Source organism: Diospyros lotus, chromosome 6, assembly GCF_014633365.1.
Source record: "Diospyros lotus cultivar Yz01 chromosome 6, ASM1463336v1, whole genome shotgun sequence".
Lineage (NCBI taxonomy): Eukaryota > Viridiplantae > Streptophyta > Magnoliopsida > Ericales > Ebenaceae > Diospyros > Diospyros lotus.
The window spans coordinates 21,924,806-21,938,180 of NC_068343.1; the positions used below are offsets into that span (position 1 = coordinate 21,924,806).

Genomic DNA, 13,375 nt, shown 5'->3' on the forward strand with positions numbered 1-13,375 from the left:
TTGTCAGGGTTTTAATTTATGCAGTGTGATTGTTGAAAAAAAAATATATCTTCAAAATTCTAAAATTCTAAAAAAAAAAATTCTCGAAATTTTGCTTTGAGAAAACGAGGCGTTACAGAATTTATATCATTTTGCATTATTGGATTATATAAAGATTTTGAACAATAATATCATCAAAATAATGTTAGATATTTTATTAATATCATCAAAACTATTTTAGATATTTTATAAATTAATCTTACTAATCGTTTTCAAATTAATCTTACTAATCATTTTCAAATTTCAAAGAAATTTTTTATCATCAAAACATTTTATCAAAAGTAAAATAACAAATTCTAGACTAAAAAGAGCAAATATTAAGGAATAAAGTGATACCTCTCGTTAAGGTTCTTTGAATGAGTCATATATACGGAGCCATATGAAAAGAAAAAGATATGAAAAATCATCATTTTCATGTTTTTAACGTTGTGAAAGAATAAAATATACCATGAAAATGCTTAATGCAAGAATTATAGGATATTTTATATTTTGAGAAAAAAATTTCTTTAAGGGAGATTAGATGCAATACCTCAAGAAATTTTACAATTTTTGGAAAATAAACAAGATAATAAAAATAAAAAATATATATAGATGCATAATATATATTGGTAATTAATTAAACGAAAGATTTGAAACTATAAGTTAAAATAAAAACAAGGGTGGAATTTGCCAATATAGAGGATTGTAGAGGAATTAAAAATATTGGTAGGGACCAAGATGCAATTTTGGAACTACATTAGAAGAATAATCAAGAGAAAGGGATGGGACCAACTGAAATTTCAAAAAAAAGAATAAAGGCCTATGTGAAATTGTTGGAAAAAACTTGGAAAGAAATGAGATTTGAGAAAACCGAACGAATATCTGCTTCACCGACTGGTGACGCTGACACCCTGATGGTGGGCTATAGCCTATAGCAAAGGTACTTGAGTACTCTAACCCTCCGGCGAAATCTTCGCCTCCCATTGGCCGTTTTGGAAGGTTGGGTGGCTAGAGAAGACCTACAAATAGGGGTATCGCCATTGAAAATTCGAGTGTTTTGGCAAGCTTGTGGTAAATCTAAGAGAGAATTTCTAATTTGAGCAACACGAGCTTTCAATTAAGACCAAAAAGAGGAAATTCTGAACGAAAATTGAGGATGAATCAGGTCGCCGGAAAATTGACAGCCCACTGGAAAATCGAGCCTCGGCGAGATCTGAGGAGTTTCAGGCACTTATCGACACTGCCGAGGGTCAAAGAAGGAAAATGAAGAGAAGAAAGAAGGGGGAGAGAAAAAAGGCCAAAACGTAAAGATCCAAACAATAAAGAAGCGACTGCTAAAATAAAGCTACTGCTAATCTCTCCATTGTTGCCATACTTTGGCCTGAGAGGTTACAAAGAAGCTACTGCTACTATGCTATTTTAGGTCTGAAATGGAGTTATTTTCAGTGTTTTATTTGCTGCCCGTTGTTTCAACATTGCGTCCTCCTTACAAGGAGAAACTTTTTTGTTGCTATCAAGACCCACCCTCCAGAGCTTCAATTTGAACACGGTGCACCCAAGTGTCAAACTAGTTTTCCAACAGCCTAAAGAAACAAAGAACAAATCAACTCAGTGCAAGAACCCAAAAAAAGAAAAAAGAAAAAAAAGGGCCAACAGAGTGCCACTTACACAGCATTAGTGTTGCAATCAAGAAAATAACATGTATATATGTTCTGTTTGACACAATTATCCTCATCATCGCATAAAGGCCTTTTGTTAAGAAATAATTATTTGTGCACATGGAGCAATATTGGTAACAAAAGAATAATCTACAGAGAGAGAGACTAGAAAGCTACATCATTAATGCTTTCAAACTCAAATGAACAGAATTCAAAAAGGGATGAAAAAATGAAAGAACCACCTACCCTTATGATCTATGCAGGCCCTTCTTTGTTTTCTTTTGTTTCAGCATTGCTCTAACCTACCTATAGATGGTCTAACAGAAAATTGCTGCTTTGGTTTTCACAAAAAATAAAATTGGAGAAATATCTGAGGGGGCTCTTCAACTGAAATTACAAGGTGCTGCTTCTTCCCACTGTATGCATGCATGTATGTATCAGGATCAAACAATCTTGCCAATACTGCCAATGTTTTCGAGCTTTGTTGCCCATATTTCCACCGGGGGATGAAGTGCCAAATTTAATCAGTTGCATAGCAGCATGAGCATCATTTCCGATCATGTTATGATCCTCAGCAGCAATGCAAAATCAACAACTCTACTACAATCATCTGGCTTTTTTGTTGAACATTACATCAGAGGGAGATAACCCCCTCCATGGCCTTTCCTCAGCACAAGTGGCCCAGCATTCTCAGGCACCTTATCTAGTGCCTTCGTGCACGCATCAATTACATCACTAAACCCAGTGGCAACCGTGGCCAGCTGCAATTGCAACCTCAAATCCCTTGTCCTTTTTAATAAACATCTAAATGATCTCCCCAGATACTTAGCCCAGTCGGCTGGGAGCCCTCCCCCTGTTAACCAAACTGAAAACTGGGACTGGTCCCCTCTGGCTGCCACCTCAGCCCTGTAAAACCTTGCTAGATCAGCAAGCATTGAAGGTTGGAGTGGAAGGACGGCCACAAACTCAGCCACAAACTGTTCCGTAAGCTCTGGTTTCAGCATCTGATTCCACAGGACCAGAGCCCATTCGCTTGGCTGGTTAAGACCATAGGCTTCTGCAACAATCAGCGCCTCTTGGAAACGGGACTGCTCAACAAGTGCTCGTCGCGCATTAGTTTCAGATAGATTCAGCCACTGGAAATCTGGCATCCGTATTTGAAGGGAGACAAGGGAGGCACGTGCACAAGCAGCATGTGTTTTATTGCCAGCATCAATGGAGGAGTGAACTTCTGCTGCTTCAATATAATAGCGCATTGAATCCAGGAGATCCTCATTCTGGTCTTTGTCATAACGAAGGAACCACTGCTGAGATGATTGCTCAGCTCGTGACTCTAGAAGAAAAGCTGTTTCATGCTTCATGTCAAAATGATTATAAATCTGCAAGAGTAGAAAACACATTTAACAGTGTCCAAATGAGAGAGTAGCTTATTTCCGAAATTCAATGCTATTTAAATATCCGATGAAAAGGAAATAAAGAGAAACAAGCAGGAACATCAATTCATTGCCATGAGAGGTTCACTCGTACTATTATCCTATCACGGTTGCATGATTTCATATTTGGAAAAGTTCAACCAGGACAAAGATACTAACATATAGTTAAAGTCGCCATTAGCAGAAAAAAAGAAAAAAAGAAAAGAAATCAGCAATTTGTCTTCTCTTCTGTCTATTACAGTATAGTCAAAGGTGACCACCTTGCTCGTCTAGGCACTTGGGCCCCTCAAGGCTCCATGGGAGTGCCCAGTCAACCTCTAGGCCAGAGCTTCAATCAGGCCATGCCTCAGATGAGATTCAGGGGGAGACCTCAATACCTGGGGAAACAGATAGAGATTTATTTCTCCTTGAGTTTCTGTCCCTATCACTTTCATTTGTTTGGCACTTCCAACCTAATGTTGCATCCCTACAACCTGCATCTAAGACTCAGTCTATACTCAAGAAGGAAGAGACCAACTGCTCATTTAGCATCTATTCAAGCATCTGAATTAGCAACTGGTCCTGAACATAAACTTGAACCTAATGAGGAAACCACTTCTACTTACATTTCTCCTAATGAACCTGAACATGTTGCTGACATATCTAACTCTTGTGACCTTCCTATTGCTACCCGTAAAGGAACTAGGATCTGTACAAAACACCCCATGCATCTATTCATGTCCTATGAAAATTTGTCTCCTAATCACAAAGCATTTCTCACCAACATTAGCTCAATTCCCATACCAAAAACAGTATCTGAGACATTAAGCAATGAGAATTGGAGGGATGCTATGAGGGTAGAGATGCAGGCACTTGAAAAGAATAAGACAAGGGATCTAGTAAAGTTACCTAAAGGGAAAAGTACAGTGGGGTGTAGGTGGATATTTACAGTTAAAATACAATTTAGATGGGTCTTTATAAAGATACAAGAAGGGCTATACCCAAACTTATGGTGTGTATTATCTTGAAACCTTTGCTCCAGTTGCAAAAATGATACCATAAGGATATTGTTATCCCTGATAGCTAACTTTAGTTGGAAATTACAGCAATTTGATATGAAAAATGCATTTCTACATGGAGATTTAGAGGAAGAAATTTATATGGAGGTCCCACTGGGATTGAGTTCCACAAAAGAAAAAGATGCGGTATGCAGGTTAAACAAAGCCCTATATGGGTTGAAGCAATCACCAAGAGCTTGGTTTGGGAGATTTACCAAAGCTATGTTGAAATTGGGACACAAACAAAGCCAAGATGACCATACGCTATTCATAAGACATTCTATTGCTGGAAAGATTACTGTTTTATTGGTCTACGTAGATGATATCATAATGACAGGAGATGATTCGGATGGAATGGAAATTTTAAATAAGTGCTTAACAAAGGAATTTGAACTTGACGAGTTAGGCAAGCTGAAATACTTCTTGGGTATTGAAGTGGCTCACTCTCAGCAAGGTATTTGCATATCTTAGTAGAAATATATTGTTAATTTATTAACTGAGACAGGTATGCTTAGGATGCAGACCAACTGAAACTCATTTTGAGCCTACTCATAGACTAAGTAGTAGTCCAGAAGATGGAACAACAGATAAAGGTCTCTACCAGAGATTAGTTGGGAGACTCATTTATCTATCACATACCTGACCTGACATGACATAAGCAGTGGGAGTGGTTAGTCAATTTATGTACAATCCTAAGGAGATACACCAGAAAGTAGTGCATAGAATCTTGCATTATTTGAAGGGCACACTAGTTGAGGGAATTCTATTCAAAAGAGGACAATAACTAACCCTTGAAGCCTATATGGATGCTGACTATGCAGGATCAATAGTTGACAGGAAGTCAGCATTTGGGTATTGCACTTTCCTAGGAGGAAATATTGTGACTTGGAGGAGTAAGAATTAGAATGTTGTGTCAAGATCAAGTGCAGAGGCATAATTCATATTTATGGTCCTTGGGATTTGTGAGCTACTATGGATAAAAATAATCTTAGAAGATTTGAAACTCAAATGGAAGGATCTTTTGATTGAGTGCATGGATATATGTTCCTTGGTTATGTTCTCTTAAGGGGGAGTTTTTGTAAGTATCTCATTAACTCAACCTGCTAGCTTAAATGATTTTTTATCCATTGACAAAAGTTTTATCTCATTAACTCATCTATACAAAAGCTTATATTATTCGCAAGTCTTTGATTATGCCAAAAAGGGGGAGAAAAATGGGAAAATGAGTGAAATTGATTTTTAAAACAAGATAGGTTTTGTCATCATCAAAAAGGGAGAGATTGATATTTTACTATTGGGATTAAAGTTTTGATGATGAAAATATTTCTCTATTTCTAAAAGTTCATAGCTCTCAAACAAAAATCAATTTCGAATTGATAAAATGAGCATTCAAAGCCTAAATGAATATCATAAGGAGATTGGAAAAACAAAGTAAAAACCTCTCTTGGAAGAAATAGGAAAGATTTTTCTTAAGGAAAAACCAATCATTTGTCGACTACATTAAATTTTTCTTTTGACCTATCGACTAAACTCAAGCACTCTGTCGACTAACATAATGGTAGTCTCTAATCTTTTGAACATTTGCCTTGATCGGTCAACTAAGCTCCTTGGATCTATCGACTAACAGAATGCATGATTTAGATTTAACATGCTTTTGTCGACAGATGGGAAAGCATCTGTCGACTAACAGAATGCTTGCAAAATCCCCATTTACATCTGTCGATCAATTGTAGTGCATCTGTCAACTAACCTTTGCATTCTCCTTGCATCTGTCGACTAACCCTCTTCATCTGTCAATAGTTTCTTTCTTCTGACAGGTCTAACAGTTAGTTTCTCCACTATTCCGATTGTCTCCTTCCACTACCAACGGCAAGATTCTTCAATTGGGCTTTCAAGCTCTATAAATAGAGATCAAATGGTTGAATTGAAGGGCTCTAGAGATTACATTGCAATCTTCTAAGTGCTCACCCGTTTGTGTGCTTTATTCTTATTTATTTCTCTCCAAAGGCTTTGTTTTTATTTTTGTAATTTTAACTTCAAGCCTTGTTTAGTTGTTGAGAGAATTTGTAAGTAAGAGTATTAAATCTTAGATCCTCTCTTATCTTGTATCACTTTGTGTATTTCCTAGCTTCTTGTGCTAGAGGACTTGCTTATTCAAGCAAGGGGTTAAAAAACCTAGCTTGATGATAAAGGGCTTGCTTGTCTTAGCAAGAGGTTGTATATTCCTAGCTTGTTGCTAAAGGACCTATCCGAAGTGATAGGAGGATTGTAGTGAATTGCTTGAAAAATTCTTAATGAAGAGCTAAGGTAGTGGATTAAGCTTGGTTTAAGCTAAACCACTATATATCATTGTGTCCCTTCTTTTGCTTTGTTTTTTTTTTTTGTTTCATTTATTGTTTCAAGCATTTCTACAACCCTCACTTGCACTAAGATCTTATTTTTTAAAAGGGAATTCAAGTTTTCAAACAAATTTTTAAAACAACCCAATTCACCCCCCTTTTAGGTATTAGTGCCATTGCTATACATTTATTACAAAAGGAATTTCTAGTTCCTCTTAAGGGTATCAAGATGAGGAAAATGAACTTCAAATCCGTAGGACACTCACTCTCCTCATCCTTGCTAATGTTTTTTCTTCTAATGGGTAAAAGTTACAGGTAGCCAAGAGCAAGGAGATGCCGCGAATTTGTAATATAGGCCAGTTCTGTATGCTTTAGTGATCAACAATTTTCCATAGAGGCCAGTTCTCCAAAATATGCTTACTGGATGATCCTGGCTAGAGTGAATCTCCAAATTAGTATGGGTTTATTATGTGAAAGCCTCCTTGACAAGATCCATATGTGGACACTACAGCTAATGACCAAAGATAGAACCCATGATATACTAATTAAAATCAATGCAAAATCATGAGCATACGAACCATAGCAAACGCATCAAGATCATGTGGGTTAAATTGCTTCAATGTTGTGAGAACAGCCATGCGGAATCCTCTTATAGCCTCAGCAATGCCTGTATTTGTGTCTGCTGCAGCTGAGAACTTCTGAAGTAGAAGATCCAGCCGACCATTTTCTATAAGAATTCCAAGAATGAAATTAAGGGTATGGAAATTCCCCACTCCAGTTATCAAGCGAGCCAAGCATGGAAAGTCGCCCTCTGTGACATAAGCGTCTACTCTAGTTGCTGCAAGGGATACGAGAACATCAACTCCATCAAGACAAGCTGAGGACTTGTAGAAGTGGTGCGACAATATAAGAAGCTCAACCTGAAAAATCATATCTCAAGAGACATTAGCTCATTTAAAAGAAGTGGCAATATTGAGAAACAAAATTTGTAGAACTAAATCTATTGTTAGCTGAACACCCCCCCCCCGGCGCGCGCGCACTTCCTTTATATTTACAAGCCAATCATGATACAATGTCAATTTCAATTTTTCCCAAATAATAAACTAAAATCACATTATAAGTTTACAAAAAATAAGTTGACAATTGATTATAAAAATAAACAACAGAGATTTGTATTTACTCTTGTCACTCAAACTTTCTAACTTCAAGAATTTTGAATAACAAAACTCTTTATGAACAGGGCTTTAAAATATATAAAGGGCATCCTAAGTGCACGAGGCTCCCCATTTTGGTATATGCTCAGAGTGGGTTTAAAATATGCATTTAGACTTTTATTATTCTTATTTTCAAATATGTATATAGGGGTCATTTTATGTACAAGTCTTACATATCTCTAATTTCTAATATGATGTGGCCTTTGCCTTATTGCATCCCAATCTTTTTGACATCAACATGTTGGCTTGTCCATATCATGCTGCACCTGTGTTCTGTGTCTGTTCCATTCTTGGAAGGCCGCTATTTTTTTAATGTCAGTGTGATGTTTTGTATCATAAACTATACATTATTATCTTTTGTGTTTAAGAAGATCAATCAATACAATTACATAAAATATGAAGATGACTGAATGGAGGTGACAATAGATAGAAAGCATATCATCTTACTAATTCCAATGAAAGGCACTTTTAGAGGTAGATAAAAAAAGAGAGATAAAGACCACCTTCTGTAAAATGTTTTAGCATTGTAGTGTACAAGACAACAATGATCATACCTCACAGGCATGTGGTATTTCTTGGCCAGTAATCACTAAACGCATCAATGCATGGCCAATTTCTGGCTCTGATGGACAGAGCTCCGCCCACTTTAAGAAGTCTGAGAATCTCCAGAGTAGAGGAGCAGGCCCTTCCTCCTTCTGGGAATCCATATATCCCCCACGATGTGCAGCTAATAAGCCCTGAAGTACATCCATAAAACAAAAATAATTTTCTTTGTATTTATTCCTTTTTTTATGAAACTAAGCTTGAAATACACAAGTTACAAACAAATGCAATTATCAGATTTAACTGATCCAACCCAAGAAGCTAATGCTGACTCATCCAACAAAGCTTAAGTGTCAGAATAGTCTAACCAGGAGGCACTATGAGCTCATTTATTTTGGTTCAAATTTTTGAATTTGGAATTGGACTTGATATGGCAACTTACAAGATGCAACGTATTCTCTACTTTAAAAGTGGAAGCAATACTGTCCCAATGCAAAAGCAAAGTATATACCGTTTAGAGGATCTATGTGCCAGGAAAACAAAATTTATAGAGGAAAAAATGCACTTCAAAAGGAAATGCAAGAATTGAAAATGAAAAAAAAAGGCACCTTTAAAAAGGATTCTGCAAGAACTTGAGCAATACTAGCAGCAGGCATAGAATGAGTTTGCACCAAGAGATTTGCTTGCTCAAAGGAATCTTGTGCTTTAAGAGAAAGCAGCTGTAGCAGTTCAATTGGTTGCTTATCAAAAGCCTCCGAGAAAGAAATGCCTAATGCATTTGCAGCTTTTACAACGGCTATTATTCTCTTACATAGCCCACGTCCACTGCCTTCTGTAAATATGGAGGTTAGACTCTCCAATACCTACAATTCACAGGAAGTAAATGCATTGGTTCAAGAGACACAGTAATAACTGATTTTTCTCCTCATCCATCAGGACATAGAAAATCCTATACGAGAGGGTAAAAGAATCATAAATATCACTGGACAGGCCAAACAATTTTTTTGTCCTAGCAGTTCATAATGGAATAATAAGCTTTAAAAACTATCTATCTGTAACAGATATGATTTAAAAACTGACCAAAGTAAAGGCAGGTCTGAACCAAGAAAACAATAATGTTAATTTTGTTTAAACATCATTGGCGAATAAGGCTGTTAACTTTCCACTGTATGAGGGAATCTTTGGTCTAGCATTGTCTTTGCTTTTTAAAACATAATATCATTTTCGTAAAAGAAATTTGATTAAAATCATCGTTACCATTACCTATACCTTATCCTCACCAAATTAGGAGTGGTAGCACAGCATTCATAATGTTAATTGACTTGTAAAAGTCAATTAATACAAATCCATGGAAAAGAACAACGTGGCAAAACTTTACGCGCAGTGCCCTTCCTAACATGACCTCTAGCAAGGGAATCATGAGATAAAGTTTCAACACTATCTTCCTACGGAAAAGTTTCATAAGATGATAGTGAATGAGGATAATTGATATTGTAGAAAAAGGAGAAAGGGAAGCGGTATTCCCGTATATTTTATTGATACGAATGAAAGATATTTATACAAGAGTTTTCTAAGAATTCTCCTAAATTTTAGAGATACATTCCTATTTTATAGGACTAGATTACAATAAAGACAAATACAAATAAATCTAATCAAGAAAAAAATAAGATAAATATAAAGTATAAGATAGATAAAATACAAGATAAATAAGGAGAATATAGAGAATATATTTTATTAGATATGGTCATGTTTTATCACATAGTTGATACTATGAAACCAACCTGTGCAATACTGCAACACGACTTAAAAGAAGTTTGATTGAAAAAAGAAAAAAAGCAACCTGCAAGGGGTCAATCACATAGCTTTCAATCGATATATTGTATGACTGAATAGCGGAACGCACATCCTCGTCCAGCACTGCTATAGATGCTCGATTACTGGGAGTTGAGATAGCAGCAAGCTTTAAAGCAGTGTCTACAAGTACAAATTCAGGCGGTATGTATCCTGGAGCTAGCTTATTCTGGAGTTGTTTTGCAGCTGTTATTTGCCCAAACTCTAACAAAGAAAGAACTGCTCTCTCCAGTTCTTCGGGTCCCACCCTTTCTTCCCACCTTGAAAAGGATATTTCCATTTTGAAGTTGTCCTCTTGCAAATGCAAATCATTTCTGAAGTTGGGGGCAAAGTTACCATCCTCGTAATCATTAATTTTTTCAGTGGTATCCATTAGAGTCCTCCTTGATGGTGGGATGCCTTTGGCTCTACGTTTTGCTTTTGCACTCCCCCCCACTGGAAAGCTAGTGTCCACACCTTGTGAAAATTTCTGATGTGCCTGGTTACTATCCCTTGGCTCATTTCTCTCTGAACTTTTAATCCTCATTTTACTTATATGATTGTCCATTTTTGTTATAATGCTAGCCGTGTGATCTATAATGTTGGAACTCTTTCCAGTCCCAGGAACCCTGCTAGAGCTGGTCAGGTTGATGTCCCCTTCACTTTTCACCTGAGCTTCTGATTCTACTGCCAGGAGCCATACTCTAGTCTCAATCTCTCGCAAAAGATGCAATGGATAAACTCTGATAAATTCAGCAGACAAGTTAAGTAGAGATACATTTACATTACAGGATCAGGATGAGAAGTACATTGCAGATATGATTGGAAATTACTTACGGGTTGGAGAGAGTTATCATCCCACTCAACCATTGTAAAGAAAGAAGCAACATTTCATGAAGTTCTGCTGCTGGAAGGTCTTTCTCCACAGCTCCTGCATGTTTTAGGAAAAACAACCCTGCCTACAGAAACAACAGCAGAACCCAACAAATAAGTAGTAGAAAAAGAAACAGGAGGCGCACAAGGAATCAATAAAAAATGAAGGCATTGTAGTTAGCTTTCATATAAAACTTTTACTACTTTAAAATAAACATACCTGCAATGCAGGGAAGGAATATCTAACAAACAATGTTTGGCAGTGACCCCATAAAGCAACCCTCTCTTCTGGGACATCCCAAAGAAACTCCTTCCACTCAGCCACCATAGACTCGGCCTGGAGAGAGTTAGGTTAGCAAACATAAAATGTACATAACAGATTCCCTCATATTTTGGGGGTACACTTGACTAATAAACCAATATTGAGTATATAAGACTCTTAAAGACTTAAAACTAATGAAATAGAAGTGAGAAGGGCAACGAAGATTGGTGGCTAGAGTTTCAAAAAACAAGGCATTCATTATCTTGAATTTTATAACAATAAAATAATAATAAGGATTTTATCCATGAAATGGACAGGTGATGAATTGGTAGAATGATTATTATTATTATTTTTTGTTGAAACAAGTTAGAACAGGCTATCTACAAGACTCCATTTTGGAATAAGATGCTTGATAAACAAGGAACATTATTTCCAAAGTTCCAAACAGTGTACAACTTAATAAGGATTATAAAGATGAATAACTGGTAAACTAAGAATGATAAAAGACAAATGAATGCACTTTCAGATAAGAAATATTCGGCAAAGGTAAAAGATTAGGGAAATTGTAACTGTGGTAATCAGTCATGTATGGCAAGGAAAAATCTTAAACTGGTAGGAATGATCTGGTTCAGGTTGAAGGAGGTACAATCGCAAAGGAAAGCCAAAAAGAGGAAGGGGACTAGCAAGTATGAACATTTCTAAGGAGTCATGTTGTTGCTGCAAGTCCACAGTTGTAGAACTATTCCAACATGTGTCAGACGTACTTCTGAATGTGTATTTTTAAAAATTTTCATACACACATTTAAAAATTAGAGTTTCTTGGATAATTGACAGCCACACATGTCTATCTCTTTGACTCATATGAAACAGACCTCAAAGTTGAAAGTTTTAACTTTAATTATTAAAGCTAACACTAAGTGGATTTATAAAAATATAGTGAATCCTGCACCATTCAGGTAAGAAGTAAAGAGATAGTGACAGGAGAGCAAGGTGATTTACACAAGCTGCAAGACACAAGAAATGGAAGCAGGTGCATACTTGCAAAACTATTTACACCTCAAATACGATCAGACTTGATTCAACCATAATAAAAGAAGTAACAATTAACTAAAATTTAAGAAACAAACCACAAGTTAGTAATTAAGGGCCCGTTTGAGAGAGTTGCCAAGTTTTAGTTTTTGTTTTTAGTTTTCTGTGGTCAGTTATCATTTTCTGTTAAAAAAAAAAAAATGAAAACTGAGGATCTTGTTTGACAATACTGCTAGTTTTCAAAATTTTAAAAAATAAAAGCTGAACATGTTGTTTGGCATAAAAGAAGATCAGTTTGAGGGTGAGAAATTAATCAAATAATAGACAATAGGTGAATGTTGGTCTATGGGTGAGGAGTAAAGATGTCAAACAGGTCAATTACATGTGATCGCCCTAGCCCAATCACCAGAAACAACCATTTTGTGGGATTTACAACATTAATTCTGACATCAACTGCCTTAGAAGTTAGAACATGACTAGTTTACAACCGTTTTATGGCCATTATATGGCTAAAAGAAGAAATTGATTTAGATATACAACATATCTTGATTTTAATTTTAGGTGGAAGCTATTTTAAAATTACAAGATATATCATAGTATAGAAATAATAAAATAAAATGAGCTTACAGTCAAGGCCCACAGGCCGTTGGAATGGGCTGACCAATCGGTGGTGGTGGTTGAGCATCAATGTCAGTGAAACATTGAGTGAAATTGAAAAGTGAAAACAAAAGCAAAAAATAAACACAATTTTTTTGCGTGATCAAAATTTTGAAATTTTTTGAAAACAAAAATAGGTAATCAAACATAATTCTATTTTTGTTTATAGAATTTTGAAAAACGGACAAAAAATTAAGACCAAAAGTGCAATCAAATGGGCCCTAAGATGTTATTCGTAGAGCATTTACATTCCAGTATTCATAACTATGCCAACATATAACAAGAAGGAATGTCTTTGTATATCTTCATATATGAAAAGAGTAACAAATCAATTTCCACATTGTTCATTCTATATGAGAAATTTGAACTGCAACTAAACATATTTCTTTTTATAAATAAATTGGATGTTCTGTGTTATAGAATTCTAGAAACTAAAGAGAGAGAGCATGGCCCTTGGTCTATGTGGGTTACTATGGCTAAGG

General features: G+C 36.0%; 1 protein-coding gene across 4 annotated transcripts in view; it reads right to left on the minus strand.

Moving 5' to 3' along the window:
• Positions 1–729: 729 nt before the first annotated feature.
• LOC127804771 (uncharacterized) overlaps positions 730–13,375 on the minus strand; it is a 116,253-nt gene continuing 103,607 nt past the window's right edge. For 3 of the 4 annotated variants that reach the window (XM_052341769.1, XM_052341768.1, XM_052341770.1), the window contains 7 exons: positions 11,166–11,282; positions 10,910–11,031; positions 10,083–10,815; positions 8,851–9,105; positions 8,254–8,436; positions 7,064–7,405; positions 1,697–3,055 (listed from right to left, as the gene is read on the minus strand). In XM_052341769.1, coding sequence (XP_052197729.1) covers positions 2,306–3,055; positions 7,064–7,405; positions 8,254–8,436; positions 8,851–9,105; positions 10,083–10,815; positions 10,910–11,031; positions 11,166–11,282 — 2,502 coding nt within the window. In that variant the 3' untranslated portion in view covers positions 1,697–2,305. Of the gene's footprint in view, positions 1,602–1,696; positions 3,056–7,063; positions 7,406–8,253; positions 8,437–8,850; positions 9,106–10,082; positions 10,816–10,909; positions 11,032–11,165; positions 11,283–13,375 lie in introns of those variants that run through there. The other variant, XR_008023724.1, reaches the window with a different exon arrangement.